This window comes from Sminthopsis crassicaudata, chromosome 6 (genome assembly GCF_048593235.1).
Source record: "Sminthopsis crassicaudata isolate SCR6 chromosome 6, ASM4859323v1, whole genome shotgun sequence".
Lineage (NCBI taxonomy): Eukaryota > Metazoa > Chordata > Mammalia > Dasyuromorphia > Dasyuridae > Sminthopsis > Sminthopsis crassicaudata.
Genome location: NC_133622.1, coordinates 181,368,392 through 181,385,272, shown reverse-complemented (window position 1 = coordinate 181,385,272; position 16,881 = coordinate 181,368,392). Strand labels below are relative to the sequence as shown.

The window sequence follows — 16,881 nt, the reverse complement described above, 5'->3', positions numbered from 1 at the left end:
AGCCACAAGCATCTCCTTCCTGTTCACATCCTAGCCCAGTAGTTCCCATAGGCTCATCTGTGAAATGTACAACTCAGAAGAACCAGATGTGTGAGTACGAGTGAACTGAAAGGGAGCTTACTGGTGTCTAATCACATGTTGGAAAATTAGAATTGTTCTGATATCATCTGCACAGGCAGATGCTGCAAGATTTCTCAGAAAGTCTCTTTTACTCCTCCCCAACATTTCTCCCCCAGAATATGCTGGGTGGTCAGGAGCCATTAGCAAATTGAATTGAGGATACTGTTAGCAAAAGGCCTGGTCCCTACCTTCAGGGTGAATAGCTCAATGCTCTGGGCACTGCTTGGTCAAAACCAACTAGTGTTCATACCCTAATAACACAGCTCAAGTATTTGAAGTTGTGAAAATGGATGCCTGGTCTTTAGTCTTAGCTGCTACTGGACCTTATAAGATGAATGATTCTGGGCAAAACATTCCTCCTCTGAGCCTTGGGATTCTCAACTTCTCCAGGTATCAAACTCAAGTAGAAATGGAGTTTAGTCATTTTTGTCTTTGTGACCTCTTCTGGAGTTTTCTTGGAAAAAAATACTGGATTCCTTCTCCAGCTCATTTTCTAGATGAGAAAACTGAGGCAGAGTCACAAAGTATTAAGTTACTGGCGCCAACCCTGATTGAACCTGGTCTTCCTGACTCTACGCCTAGCACTCTATCTACAACCCATCCAGGTGCTCCTCAAATAGAAATAGAAGACACTAAATTCTATCTGGGGATCCCTGTGGGCTGCATACTAACTTTTAAAAAGGCCCACAGATTAACATTTTCTTTGCTTTACTATATTTTATTTTGTTAAATACTTTCCAAATGACATTTAATCTATCTAGTAGTTCAGGAGTATCTGCAATCAGAAGTATCCTTTGGCACACATGTTTTGACACTTTTAGCCTAGAAGACTCTCTTGGTTCAATCTATGTTAGCTTTATTAAGCAGAATTGTTTTATATGTTTATATATATATTTAATTTCTTTTCCTAGACTCAGAATTTTTGGAGGATAGAGCCTCCTCGAGCTTTATTTATCCTTATACTTCTCAAATGATAGTACTCCGTACAAGGCAAGTCTTAATAAACGGTGGCTGAATGAATAAGTGGATCTCTGAGGTCCTGTCTACGTCTGACATTTTATGTTTCTATTTTTCTAAAGAGTTCTAATTAAGAACTAACTAGCTAATTTTGGCAATTATCTTTTAAAGACCTCTCTGCCCCCAAATATTTCTCCCTGCAATCTTCTCAAGGATACTTGAAATTCCACCTTTAAATTAAAGAATGCTAATACACAATTACAATTGAAAGGTTTAATGCATTAAATCTGAGTTCATTAAATCCTTAATGAAGAGTTCATCAGATATTTTCCTTCAAGATAGGGGAATGAATAAATCCCACAAAGACTAATTTTGATTTTTTTGTTTTGTTTTGTTTTTTAGGGGGGGAAAAGGGATATCAAAAGTCTAGGTATTATCTGGATTGGGCAGGCCTGAGTAGAGCAGGACTGAGGACAGACTAGTCCAGCTATAAACACTGGGTTTTAAAGATTTCAATTCAAAACTCTTTTGGCATCCACTAGTTTATGAGACTTCAAATAGTTCATTTTCCTTCTTAAAATTTCTTTGTATATTATGTTTCTTTACTAAACAAAAAAGGCCTTAAGCCCCATGAAGGCCAAATCAGGACTGTATTTAAATTTTTATCTTCCCCAATGCCTAGCAAAAGAGAAAGAATTTTTGGCAGAGGTAATTTCTAGATTCTTTTGACCTCTTAGTTTTGGTAATGATTTTACAGTAGTTAAAGGTCTCTTTTTTAAAAAGTGAGAACCTGGTAAGAAATTGGATATAGAGCATTAAAAAGCAGGAAGGAAGATTTTTACCTTGGAGATGGAAACAATACTTGCAGCAGTGACAGAATAAAATAAGCCCTTCTTGAGGGCTAAATTAGTTTTATTTTTGTTTTTGAATCAACAAAGTTTAGCACAATGCTGGACATATAACAGGCACTTACTAAATTTTGTCAGATGAACAGCTTTTAATAAATGCCAAATGAGCTGAATAGTCTGATTTGTTTGTTGTACTTAATGTACTTAGGTCTTTTCTAGGGATTACACAGTTAGTGTGGATCACAGGTAGGAATTGAACTCATGGCTTTCTGATTACAAGCTCAAGTCTTTATCCACTACACTCCCTTCTACACACTTCACATCTCACTGTGCCCTGGTAACTCTCTAAGATGCAAAACAGACACCCTTCTGCATTGGTAAAGAGAGTTTCTCTACTGGGCATTTCCTAGTATGTTGAAAACACAAGTCCATTAAAAAAAGTATTTGTGGTTATATTGAGTGGTAGAAATACTATGAATGGTACTTTCTCTCAACATAACTGTTTTTAAATTGTGGTTCTGATATTACTGATAAAGGCAAGCTACCCAGCTACCTTTCACACCTTGAGTTTCTTAATTGTAATATATGCTAACACTTTCACGGCTTCCCTCAAGGAAGCATTATAAAGAAACCTTGAAAAATTTAAAGGCACTATAGAAATGTACATTGTGATTGTAATAAGTTTGTGTTCCTTCTTAATTTAAAAAGCCTGTGACTTATATATTATATATTTCTCCAAGAAATAAAAACCAAATGAAGCTTCTTTTTGCCTGAGGACCAGTGGTCTCTAAGGGGAAAACCATGTCCTTACCATCCAAGGGCAAGACATACCAGCAACAAACCCAGACAAGCCAGGTGGATTACCTCTCTGTGATGCTATGCATTAAATTGGTGGCTTGGTCCATAAGTATAGAATAACAGTCATTTGTCACAGGAAATAGTTGCTTGTAAGAGACACGTGAAGACTTCTTTGATTTCCTACCAAAATGTAAGACTCTTGCAGTGGAGGCTGACTTCTGTTGAGCCTCTTCAAATTTGTCAGCTGCCTTAATGTAGTAACGCCGGTAACTGAGACCCTTTATGGTGGCCAGAATGTACAAGTCATACGTGAACTGAGAGTCAGTTGAGTTCTGGATCTGTAAATAAAGAGTTGGATCAGTCAGATAATTTAGTCTTGGTCTGTCCAATATTGCTGAACTTTCAATGAGATTTTATAAAAGTCTTGTAGAGTGGGATAGGTGCTACAAGTCAAGCCAACAGTATTTATTAAATGTCTGCTGTGTGTTTTAGGCATAGTGCTCAACACTGGAGAAAAAAATAAAGGCAAAAACAATTCCCACTTTAAAGGAGTTTATGATCTAATGGAGGAGAGACACACCAACAGCTTTGTAAAGATAAGCTATGTACAGAATAATTTTCCAAGGAAACTCACTGGCCTCTGGTTTGAAGACTCCCTCTATCCTCTTCATTTTCTGAAAAATCAAGGCCATAGTAGTCCGACTCTAACACTGCTTTTCTTTGTTGATTGTCTCCAATTTACACTTTATTTTGTTTTCCTTATTTTACATGTTCTTTTTTCCCATTTTCCACTAAAGCAGCAACTGTCTTTTGCTTCTCTTTGTATCCCCAGAATTTAGCACAATGCATGTATATAGTATGCACAATAAATGCCTGTTGACTTAAGAATACATTACTTGAGTTGGGCAAATGGGACTGTGACCTTCCAAAAAATGAAGAAGGCTGCATTTTCAGACTAAACAAAAGTGAACTCAACTGACTGCTAACTGAGCTCTAGAATGTATTAAAGGAATGTTTTGAGAATATTTAGAAGGTGCAGCTATGATTTTAAGAGTGAGAGGGGGCCCATTAGTAACAGAATGCATCTACTGGGAAAACTTAGATGAACTGATATAAAGTGAAGTGACCAGAACCAGGAGAATACTGTACACAGTGACAGTAATATTGTATGAATGATCAAATGTGAAAGACAATTCCAAAGGATCCATGATAAAAAATGCTAATTAGAGAGGGACCTAATGAACTCTGAGTGCAGAGTGAGCCATACTTTACTTTCCTTGGAGCTTTTGTATTTTTTTTTTTTTTTTTTGCAGCCTGACTAATAAGAAAATGACTTCACATGCATAATTGATATCATATTGCTTGCCTTCTCAATGGGTGGAGGAAAGAAGAGAATCTAGAACTCAAAATATTCAAAAATCAATGTTAATTTTTTTACCTCATTGGGAAATATTTAACAAAATAAAAAGAACAACAAAAAAGAACGAGTTGCACTAGACTAACTTCATTTTTTTTTTCTTGAATGGGGCACAAGATTTGTAGATTGGAATGATAACAAGACATAAATTATCTCTATTTTGATGAAGTGCTTAATAAAGTTCTTTGCAAGCCAAGATGGAGAGATATGGAGTAGATAATGTATAAATAGTTGCATTTGAGAACTCTCTGAAAACCAGCCCCAAAGAACAGTGATTCACACACTATAGTCTCAAGCTAAAACTTACAATCTTTTCTAGTTTGTAAAGAGCTTTCTATAATCATCTCCTTTGAACCACACAAGAGCGCTATGAGATAGAGGCTATTATTATCCTCTTTGCAGGTTATATATTGTCCAAGGTTGTACATTAGAGCAGAATTTGAACCTAAATCTCCCTGCACTCTATCTACCATACCACGCCAAGCCTCTGCTGCAGCTATGTCTGGGAGTTCCAAACACAACAGAGTAGCTTCTATGTGAATTCTATCTTCACTCCTAGGGCTCTTTCAGCTCCCTCTTAGCTTCCTTAAGGACAGTATTCAGTGCACTTTAGGTCAGGGCTTGAGGTCTGCTGGCCCAGTGGTTAGTGCTGGCCCAGTCGTTAGTGCTGGCCCTCTGAAGAATTTGAGTTAAAATCAACTTCAGACATTTACTAGCTATGTGAGCTTGGGAAAGTCATTTTTTTGCCTTAGTTTCCTCATCTGGAAATTGGAAATAACAGTAGTATCTACCTAGAAGGGTTGTTGTGAAAATCAAAGGAGATATGTATGTTAACCCAGTGCCTGGCCCATAGTAGGAGCTGAACAGATGAGACGCTTGTTCCCTTTCCCTTCTACCCTGCTCCCCGCCACCTACATCCTAGGGTACCTGGTCTAATCTAGGGCCCATTGCAGTCAGATTTTGCCTGGTATTCTTAATTGCCTTTTGGTGTTTTTAAGCTCCATTTTCCAAATGGTTTTTAAGGTTTTAGAAGAGCAAAAAGGACAACGTCTTTTTCTCTGGAACCCTTAAAAGTAAGGTTCAGTGAATGTTTTTCTAATTGATCTGGAGGAGTTGAACCCAATACCAATCATTTCACCCTGACTGCTTAATTTTTTGAAGCTTGAAGACTTTCCACCCTCACAGGTTCCCTACTAGAATACAATAACTGACAACAAATTTCCTTATAAGTAGAGTTATAAGTGGACATAATGAGCCACAGACAGAATTAAGGAAGCTGAAGGACTAAGGAAAGACTGTTACTCTAGGATATCCCCTAAGGCCAGCTCTCTTAGGGACTGAATCTTTGAATGGGCTGAGTCTGGGAAAGCCTTTCCTCACATTAGCATCATTTAATTTTAATGAGCTTTTTCTTTATGGATTAGTTTTCATGTGGAAAAGACCTCCTAAGTACTTCAGTCCAACACTGCATTTACAGGTGAAGAAGCCGCAGCAGGGAGGCCAGTGATGTGCCCAAAGAGACCAAGCCAATAAATGTCAGAGGTAGAACTGGAACCTTGGACCCTTAACGCCTATTGGTGCCTTCTATTTCATCACATGGCCTAGAATGGACCCTTCTTCTCCAAACCCCCACAAAATACACAATGGTGTGGGGGAGGAGACTCGGGCCTCAGGCCTGGGGTCATGCAGCTAGGAAGAGCCAGAACAAAACTCCTTCTCAGCCCCTCTATTACTCCCAAGGAGATCCACATTGAGTGAGACCACATACTATCAAAACACAAAGAACGGCTGACTCAGGAACAGTAGACTTAAGTCTGAATAAGGAGTTTGCTACTAACTGAATTTTGGCAAGTCATTTTATATGTTTGGGCTTTGGCTTTGTCATCTGTAAAATGGGAATAATTCTTGCTGTACCCTTCTGGGGTGACTATGGGTTTTTCAGACAGTACGGGCAGTGTGGGGCAGGGCCCTCAGCTCTGAATCCCATAGTCCACGGCCTAGGACTCCAGGTCTCGATCAGCACTGGGGACAGCAAGCTTATGGCAAACCACAGCATGGAGGAGAGGAAACAAATACATTACCTGGGCAGGCACAGGATGTCCAGATTCATCTAAGACTGTCACTCGTGGAGAACCGACGGTAACGGTAACAAAGGTGGTGATGGTCCAGGCCAGGGGGTTATAGACAATAGCACAGGGTCCCACTTCGGAGCCTTTCCAGAGAAGACAAAATCAAGCACATCACTTGTTGACAGCCAACTCCATAACAAAGTCACACAAAAGAGAAGAGGATTTGGAAGTCTGCTGTCTGGGCGAGCTACAGGCACCAAGGCAAAATGTTCACCGACACATATGTGTGAGTATGTTGGTATAATACATATAATGCTACTGTACAATGCAGCTATGCAACACACACAGATTGAGCTCACTGGGCAGTATGGTGCATAGAGTGCTGGACTTGACAGTAAGGAAACCTGTGTTCCAATCCTCCCTCAGACTCTGACTAGCTGCGTGTCCTTCAATAAGCAGTTTAATCTCTCTCAGACTCAGTTTCCTCTGTGTGGAATAACAGTATCTCTCTCACAAGGTGGCATCCCATGAGAGAACATGTGTAACGTGCTTTATAAACCTATTATTATTATTATATAGCATACCATATGACTGTATCACTGTTGTTGTTTATTCTTCATTCTCCAGGAGGACCATGACATGAAGTGAATCAGATTTAAATGAGGGAGGACTGTGCAAAGTCCCTTACCTCACTTTCCCCTGCAGTGTATTTAAAGCACAAGTTTTGTTTAAAGCAGCAGTACCCGCCTTCCTTCTACAGGCTCACTCCCACGCCTGGGTCTCTGTCTGTGGCATTTTGGTTGCTGAAACACTTCAATATCTCAGCCCCTGCTATTTAATGGTGTGGGATTCTAAAACCAGCCTTGGAAGGCTGCATCTGCACTATTAGCTGTGGGAGCTTGGGCAATCAAATCCATATGTCTGAACCTCAGTTTCCTAAAATGTAAATGAGATTGAATGCTGTCTCTCCTGACAATGTCACAGTTTGCTGCGTGAATCAAATGTGGAAGTAGATAGGCAGGACAGGCCACAGTCTTATATCTTCCTGAAGACCCACTTATGGGATCTTATTCCTATAGTTGGAAGAAAGTAGAGTGTTAAAGGCCATTTTACCCAATCCATTCATTTTGCCATCTCTTCAAGCCATTGCCTTTCTCAGTTTTTAGTGGTGACTTTTCACTTTATCTTTCATCATTCACTCTCAATCCTTGGCTTCTGATTCCATTGCTCAGCTAAAACTGCTCTCTATCAAGTTGTCAACTGTCTTTTAATTTAAAAAACCTTGGCTTTTTTTCCCTCCAGTCTTCTTCTTTCTAGAGTTCTCTGCAGCCTTTGATGCTGTTACTTACCAACTTTTCTTGGACACCCTTCTCCCTGGCATGGTGGGACATGGCTCTCTTGCTTCTCCTCTTACCCATCTGATGACTCTTGCCCAGTCTCCTCTACTAGACCGTCATGCATAGCAAACCCTTTAATGTGGACCTACCTAAAGATCTAATTCTGGGAAAACTTTGCTTCTCTAATTACTCCCACTTAGTGACTTCATCAGATTTCATTCATGAATTTAATGATTATCTCCATGCAAATGATTTCCAGATCAATTGATCTATCTATTGATCATTTATTTATAGATAGAAAAAGAGATAGATAGAATCAACAGATTGATGGATCAATCAATAGACAAGTATCCCTAATCTCTGTCATAAGCTGCAGGCCCATAGTACCAACTGCCTATTAGACAGAGCAGGCCTGACTATATCACTCCCCTTATTAATCTCAATGTTGCTTATTACCAAGACTGTCAAATATAAACTTCTACTACTACTAAGGAAAATGGAGCTGCAAAAAGTGAAATAACTTTTTCTTAACAAATAGAGATAGGACTTAAAAAGTCTAGTTGTCTGGTTTCACACCCAGCACTACATCGCTCCTCCCCTCTAAGCCTGTGGTCTCTGACAAACACCTGGCTTGGCTGATTCTTCTTTCTTCTCGGCCTGGAACATGTCAAAAATGATGGAGACCATTAGCTTCTTCACAGCAAACATTCCTTCTATTAGGTTGTTCAGGTACATATCGTTCACCTTGGGGGACTCTGTCCCTGTTATGCCATCATGATGTTGAACCTTTAAAAATATATATATACATACAGCTTATAAACAATGAGTTTAAGTAAACATAGCAGCTGTTTTTTTTTCCTGAACTAGCAAATATTAAATGCTGGCATGCAAATGGTTCAATGGCTGCTTGCTTTGTGAATTAGAGGTGATGCTGAAAAGTTGTGGAAAGCTCACCATGAGGAGAGGAAGCAAACCTAGGTCTAGAGGATCCTGACCTGACTTTAAAAAACTCATTCAATTTCCTCAAATGTAAAAAAGAGGACAATGGACTTGATAGCATCCCAGGTCACATAAAGCTCAAACATTCTATATTTTAGCATTCTTCCAGTTTGAAAATTCTAAGATAGCCTACAGGACACAAAATAGGATTTAAATTCAGAAGGGGGAGCTCACCATTTGAAATAAAAGCTGGCTAATCCTCTTCCTAAAGTAAAATATTATCCTAATTTGTTTTTAAACATTTTAATAAAAAAAATTTTTTAAACATGGTGCTCCTCAGTTCCAAACTTTCTGCCTCCAAGCACACACACAAAAAATCCCTATTTAAATTCAAGAAAGAACAATGTTAAGGCTTGAAGGAAACCTGGAGACCATTAACTTCAACTCTTTCATGTTCACTGAGGCCCAGAGAGTAGACGTGCTTGGGTCTCCTAACATGGGGATAGAGATTATACCATCTCCCTTAGCAGCAGTAAGCTCATCAGCAGTTACAAAAATATCTTAGATCAAATAAAGAATCCAAATCTTAAATAACCACAATAAAAAAGGTGGTGCAAACACGAACAACCTCATTTTGGAGTGAAACTGAAGGAAAGTCTGACAAGTGAAGCAATTTGCCCAAGATTAGAAGCTGGCTCTTCCTTGAGGTTTCCCCCATTTAATTGTGAGTGCCACAGGGGGGTCAAAGACACAGCCCTGTGCTTCTCTTTGTAGTCCCAGCACTTAGCACAATGCCTGACACACAGTAGGAGCGGGATAAATGTTTGATGACTGACTTGCTAAAGAAGCTCTGGGGTGAGGCTTGTGGTCCCTACCAGAAGTGGCTGTGAGGCAGTTACCCAGGTTGGCTCCTCTGTAAAACAGCTGGGCTGCCCAGCTGGTTCCTAAGGCCCCTGCAGCTCAAGCATTCAATAATCTTTAGAGATTCTGGAATCTCTGTCTATTTCATGTTAACTATGAACTTTCAAAATAACAATTACAACAATATTACAATATAATATAAGGATATAACACCCTAGACCGGTGTTTCCCAAACCTGAAGAAGAATAATGTGGACCTGTAAGGCATTTCCCGTCTTCCCCACTCACCATTCTGTCCTTGGTGGATAGAAGTCAGGAACAAGGCAGAAGAAAGAACAGGAGAGGATTTACAAGGGAGGAATAATGTATAGAGATGGAGTCAGGCTTAAGGTTTTTAATTCAGAACCTATGATTTCCTTCCTGTAGGGAATTCCCCAGGAAGGAAAATCCCTTTACCCATATAGACTGGCAGCTGCTTTGTAAGTGGAGGGTTGCTTGGGACACTGAGAGATTTAGACATTTGTCCAGGGTCCCATGGCCAATATGAATGAGAGTCAGCACTTAAATTCAGACTGTCACGACTGTGAGGTCAGCTCTCCATGCCGTGACATCACTTCTTGGATTTAGAAGTTGTAAGAAGTAAAGCGTATTGGAAATAAAAGTTTCAAAGCTAATAGTCAAAATATTTGGTGTGTACTAATGGGAAATAATTATCTACACTATTCCTCAAACAGGGCAGTTCTTCCAGATAGTGACTACAACCGAGGTGCCTTGGAGATTCCTTTTGAGTTATCTGGATGGCACCATGCAGCTGCATTTTAGGGATCATGCTTGTCACCCCTGCTCTGTGGCTGGGGCTGGTTCTCTGCTTGGGCTGGGATAAAAGCTGATTGGGGGTCACCAATATAATAATCCCCTGGGGACAGGGAACCCATTAACTTAGTTTTGCAATATTTTGTCAACTGTATTTCAAAATTTTTGGTTACTTTTTAATTCTATGCATTTTATTTTATATATTTAAAAATATTCTTCTGTGAAGAAGTCCATAGGCATCAATAGATTTCTAAAAATACTTATGATATTAAAAAAAAGTGGGTTATGAACTCCAATCTAGAACCCTGATTAACCATACAAACATGTAGCAGAGGAACTGCGAAATATCCACTAACTTGTGGAACTTGAACTAGGAATCTACTGTATGAAACCATAGGAGTATTTGGAGTTATGGTTTAGGAAGCTACTCCACCTCAAAACCATCTGTCCAAATATCTGGAAGTGGAACAAACTGGGCCATTATTGACCTATTACTCAGCTCTAATTGGATATCATAGAGGTAGAAGGGACCTTGGGAGTCTATCCTGTCTGTTTTGACACACTACCTTCAGACAGGTTGAAAAAGCTATTTTTCCACTTTACAGATACTGTTTCTCCAAGCTGGCCACTAAATGAGAAAGTGTTGCTGAGGTAGGAGATGGCTTGATGTTCAGTAGCAGTATAATAGGTTTGGGATGGGGAAAATCTGGATTCAAATTCTCTCTGACATATACTGTGTGACTGTGAGCACATCACTTCACTTCCCTCAGTTTCACCATCCACGTATTGTGGAAAATAATTCTGTCTCCTAGCTCAGAGGGCTGCTGGGAGGCTCAAATGAAAGACAACATAGAGATGACTTTGCAAATTTTGAGGTCCTAAAAATATGTTGCCTACTATTCTTATTACTGGGAGAAGAAAGAGTCACACCTATGAAACCACGATGACCCTAACAGGAGCCCCACTCCTAGCTGAAGTAGTGATACATTTGTATGAAGAAGATATTTTACCTCTGCAACGGCCCACCGAAGCTGCCGCAGCTGCTCCAAGGACTCAGCTTTAGACAGAGCACCTTGGGGAGTCTTCCGAACATACTGGGTGAACATGGACTCTCCGGCATAAAGAAGGGAGCTCGCTCTCCGGGCAATCCCTTTCAGTGAGCTACGGGAAGTATAAAATCCAGTCCAGCTCTGGAATGGCTCTAAGAAAGGTTAGAGAAACACTATAGTACTAACGGCAAGAATGGCCCTCTGACATTGCTAATGATGCAAGATCCAGGAGTCTGGGCACCCAGGATTACTGACTCAAACCAAGAACCACACTCTAACGGGCAGGCCCTGGAGCTGACTTCATGGTCTCATTCGGTCCTCCATCGTGGGAATAAGCTCCAGAGAAGCACCAGGTACATATACCCTTGTGAATTCCCCTCCTCTCCCACTGGAAGGGTTCCCCAAGGCTTCTACACCCCACAAGGACAAAGGACGCAAGGTCAAACATCAACCCAAGTCTCCCAACTTTTATCACAGCTCTCCCCTGCGTGACTGGATGCTCCCTCCATACCAGACTTTTTCATCCCAAAATAATGGCAGATCTCAGCATTTACAGCCTCACCTTACTAGCACTTTTTCTATCAGGATACTCCCCAAAACCCGTGGAAAGTCTAGGTCAGTGAACTGCTTATTCTGTTGGAGGCTAGTGATGATGGGAGCTGACCTGCTAAGGCTGCCCCTGGACAGGGGTTCCTCAAGCCCTTGATATACTACACCGTAGTGACCGGGTATATGCAACGCGCCATCGACCACAACCTGGCAGGAGCTGCCACAGTTTAAGAAGGACAGAGAAAAGTTGAAACTTAAGAGGAACCACCAGGATGGATGAGGGCCAAGCACCCGTGTCTAGGAGGATCAAAAGAACTGGGCATGATTAGCCAGAGAAGCCCATCTTCAAGCACCCCAAGAGCTGTCATGGAGAGAAAAGGCCTGACTTACTGCATGTGGCCCCAGAGGACAAGATCAAGGAGGAATGGGTATAAGTTGTGAAGAGGCAGTTAGGCTCAAGGTCAGGAACGCCTCCTCCCCCCCCAAATGGGGCTGTCTAAAGGCTTCTGGAGGGGGGGAGCTCCCCCTTCCCAGGGGGCTTCCAGCAGAGGCTGGTGTGTCCCACCGGGGATTCCTTTTGTGTACAAGCTGGACTAAATAGCCACTAAGGCCCCTTCTAACTCTCCAACAGGGTGATTTTCAGAAGTAGCATGGCGTCATGGACAGAGCACTGAACCTGGAGTCCAGACAACCTGCATCCAGCTCCAACTCTACTCTCTCCAGCTGTGGAACACTGGGAAAGTAACTTCACTTCTTCCATCTTCAAACTCCTCATCTTTAAGATAAAGGGCTTGGTCCTTGGGGGGGGGGGGGGGGGAGTTTACTGCTCCAAGTGTACAATCTATGAGTCTACAGCAGCCCACGGGGCCAGCACACCTTAATCTTTACTTGGGCAGCTGGGTGGACCACAGTGCACAGAGAGCTGGGCTGGAATCAGGAAGCTTCACCTTCCTGGGTTCAAGTCTGACTTCAGACTCTTACTAGCTGGGTGACTCTGGCCATGTCATTGATCCTGTTTGCCTCGGGTTCCTCATCTATAAAAGGAGCTGGAGAAGGAAATGGCAAACCCCTCCAGTGCCTTTGCCAAGAAAGTCACAAATGGAGTTATAAAAAGTTGGGCATAACTGAAAAATAACTACACAATATCCCAGAAGACTAGGCAATGGATGTACTTTTATGCCCCTTATACAGATGAGAAAATGGAGTTCAGTGAGCTGCTTGAAGATGGGCTTCTCTGGCTAATCATGCTCAGTTCTTTTGATCCTCCTAGACATGGGGACCAGACAAATGAAATGAAATTACTTAGAGAGACAGTGACAGAACTGGAGTGGAGCCAAGGCCTCTAGGATTCTGAGAAGAGCTATTTCAGTTTCAGGGAGGTCTATCCCAGAGCCACAATTCATCTGAACTCTTCCATTTCATCTTTAAGGGGGAAGCAGGAGGGCCGTGATTTCTGAGAAGGCCTCTGAGAGGGCTGTTCTGGAAGTCTGGGACAAGCCGAGGCGTGTGTGACCTCTAGTGGCTGCAGGGGGCAGCCCCTGCCATGGGGACCCCCTGGGTCAGGGCTGGGAAGGTTACTCTCCCCTCCACTTGGGCACTTTTGATCAGCAATTTAGAATGAAGGCTTGTTGTTTAAACCTCTCTAAGTTTCAGAGAAGACCAGAATGAGTGAGGTTCCTTTTTTCTTGAGCTCTCACACACCTGTCAAAGGGCCACAAAAAAGGCAACCCTTTTCAAGCAACTGTCCTGCAGCTTGTAAATTAGCCTCCCTTGATGCTGTGGAACTACAATGCCCTGCATCAGGAGCCGACCTCTGGGGAAAATGTACTTCCCTACACTCTTTGCAGAGGCGGGGGACGGATTATAGGAGTAGAATATTTCATATGCTGTCAGCCTCCATTGATGTTTTGTTTATTTACTTTGGAAAAAAAATCTGTTGTAAGGGATGATTTGCTGGAGAGAGGCATTTGTTTGTATTTCAAAAACAAAAGATAATAAAAATTTTAGGAAATTAGCTTCAGTTTTTTGAGTTTCCCTCATAGGCAAATAAAATCTGCTAGTGGGGCTCCCAGAAACAATCAATTAATAAACAAGCATTTATTAAGCACCTACTATGTGTCAGTCCTGTGTGGGTTAATGAGAATACAAAGGCAAACATGATACAGTTCCCACCCTCAAGGAGCTTCTAGTCTACAGGAGAAGCCAACAAGTTCGTGTTAAAAGACAGACGCTATGCTGTATTTCTCTTCTTTTTCTGTTTTTTTTCTCTCTCTCCCATGTTTTTTCCCATTTGCTCTCCTTTTTCTTCTCCTAACATAATTTATAAAACGTGAATTAAAAATAAACTAAAAAAATTTATTTTAAAAAAGGAGAGAGACATAGCATATACAAAGTAAACACCAGACCACTTAAGATGAAAAGAAGGGATCAGAGAAGGTCTCTTGCAGAAGGTGGTCCTTAAACTGAGTCTCCCTCCCAAAAAAGGGGGAGCAGCAAACACTGGACTTCCTTTGTTCACTTACGCAACAACACAGTGTGGTCCAAAGAACACTAAGCTAAGAACAAGAGAGTGCAAGGGTCCAAAGAAAGGAAGAGAGTAGAGTTCTAAACTACCAAGTTATTTCCCTTTTTGGTCCCTAGTTTTTCTATCTGTAGAATGGGGAGGTGACATGAAATTAAAGGGCTGGAAAGGCTCTAAAGATGGGCAGTCAGGATGGGGAGAGGTCTTGAGTTCATGATGGCTAAGGACAGGTAAGGGTGGAGGACTTAGGACAAACCCTTGAGAAGTTTTAGTAGGGATATGACACACATCCTGAAGGTCACAAAAGACCATCACAAGAAGGAATGAGACTAGCCCCAAAGGAACAATGAGTAAAAATTGCAAAAAGGCAAATTCAGGCTTGATTTAAGGGAAAACTTTTTAACAATCAAAGTTGCCCCAAAATGGAATGACCTTGGGATGCAGTCATTCCTTCCTCACTGGAGGCCTCCAAACAAAGTCTGGATGTCTGTTTGTCAGTCCTATGCAGGCCCAAGTGGCCCCTTCCAACTCAGATTATGTGATTCTAACTGAGTGATCTCCAAAGTCCTTCTCTGCCCTGGTGATTTAAGATCCGAGCATTCTGAATATTCTCTGAGAGAGAAAAAAAAAATCAAAATTTAATCATAGACTTGAAATTTTTTGTCTTATATAAATGTTATAGGGGAAGTATCTTGAGGATGGGTCACATCGTTTGCATCCACAGGATCCTGCATAGAGTAGGCAATTGATGAAAGCTTACTTTTTTGAGATCTGGTAAAGTCTGAGGACCCTAAATGGAAGTCACAGGTAACACACATATAAACCCCAAGTATTTCTAGATTAACTCAAAGTGAGGGGGCAAGCAGGCGATGTAAGTACCTGTTGAATAGGGAAGAAAGTCCTGCTGGTTCCGTATGCTCCAGGTGACATCTCGATCATGAATGGCACGGAAGTAATCACCCACGGTGGCGTATTCCACAGTGACACCGAACTCCTCAGAGTGGTTATTAATATAGGCTAGCAACGGATCCATGTTGGCGAACTGGACAGATGAGTTAAAGAACTGCTTGTCACAACCCTGCAATTCACCAACAAAAGGACAGCATGGCACCAGGAGCAAGGAGACTGGGTTCCCGTCAGAACTCCAAGCTTACACTTCCCCCTACCTCATCTGCCCAATGGCACCGCCCCGAAGGGTTGTGAAGATCTATGAAGGATCTGTTTGGGATCACATCATCTTTACAGACCACGGGAAGGCCCTCAAATTTTCCTCCAATGTGGTCATGATCCCAGAACAAAGTGGAAGCACAATCTAAACGAAGCAGGTATCCAAATGCTGTAGAAAGCGCCTAGGTCTGGAAGATGAGCCAGATGAGCTGGAGCCTAGTCCTTTCTGGGCCATTAACTAGTCCTGTGACTTCACCTCTCTGGGCCTCCATCTCTACTTTTATAAAAAAGGCTAAATAAAATAATTTCTTAGGTTTGTTCCAGCTTTAACATTCTGTGGTTTCTATTAGTAGTAATCTGTGAATTTGTGGAACTTAACCAGTTTCACAAGAAGAAGAGATGACAGGGAATTAGGTTTTTACCTTTTTGGCCTTTATTCATCCAACAACTATTTCTTAAGCATATAAGTTAATATAAGTTATCTGAGTAACTGTATTAGGGAATGGATGGCCAAAAACAAAACAAAATAAAGCAGTCCTGGTAACTTCTCCTTGAAGGAAGGACTGTTGTGTAGGGGGATGGTAAACCAAAACGATGGTAGTTCAGAAGACCTGTGTTCATAACTTGCCCTCAATAATTATTAGTTATATGGCTGTGGACAAATCAGTGTCCCTAAGCTTTGGTTCCCTCATCTGTAAAATGAGGATATCATCTGATGCATCTATCTTCCAGAACTGTCATGCAGCTCAAATAAGATAATGTGCGTATATACTGTACATTTTAAAGGAGCATATAAATGTCAGTCATTATTATCAATGTTTTTAGCTTGGCCCGATATAATATACACACAAACAGGTAAGTCAACTTAAAGTAATCTGGAAAAGAAGAAAGCCTTTAATACCTTAGTGGAAGGGAGAGATGAGTTAGGAAACATCTATAAAAGGAGGCTTTTGAGAGCCTTTGAAGGGCACCATGAATTCTAAGAGATGGAGATAAGGGAGCATATTCCAGCCATAGGAAAAGGACATGAGATAGAGTGACAAATACTCTGAACATCCAGCAGGTCATCTTGGCTGAAATGTACAGTACATAAAAACATGGGCTGACCTGCCTGTCTTGTGTGAAGCATGGTATCCCAGGTGACAGAGGCACCATGTTTAGCTTGAATGGCTATACAGCCTTCCCATAGTACTGTAGGTAAGTCAAGTGCATCCAATCACAGCGGGCCATCATTTCCCACAAATGATGTAGCATGAATGACAGTGTTGATAATATTAAGGAAGCAATGTATTAGAGTGGAAAGATCTCTGAACTAGGGGCTCTGACAAGCTGGATCCTAATTCTGGTTCTGCTCCTACTTAACTGTGTACACCTTGGGCTTCCCCTTTTCACCTCAATCCTCCTTCAAGGAAAATGGGTATAATAATACCTGCCTTA

The 16,881-nt window shown here is 41.4% G+C and overlaps 1 protein-coding gene across 4 annotated transcripts in view; it reads right to left on the bottom strand.

Moving 5' to 3' along the window:
* MAN2B2 (mannosidase alpha class 2B member 2) overlaps nt 1-16,881 on the bottom strand; it is a 68,191-nt gene that overhangs the window by 27,876 nt on the left and 23,434 nt on the right. For 3 of the 4 annotated variants that reach the window (XM_074275063.1, XM_074275062.1, XM_074275061.1), the window contains exons 7-11: nt 15,157-15,355; nt 11,169-11,359; nt 8,173-8,332; nt 6,222-6,352; nt 2,790-3,061 (exon numbers count right to left, since the gene is read on the bottom strand). In XM_074275063.1, the coding sequence (XP_074131164.1) occupies nt 2,790-3,061; nt 6,222-6,352; nt 8,173-8,332; nt 11,169-11,359; nt 15,157-15,355 (953 nt within the window). The remainder of the gene's footprint in view (nt 1-2,789; nt 3,062-6,221; nt 6,353-8,172; nt 8,333-11,168; nt 11,360-15,156; nt 15,356-16,881) is intronic. The other variant, XM_074275064.1, reaches the window with a different exon arrangement.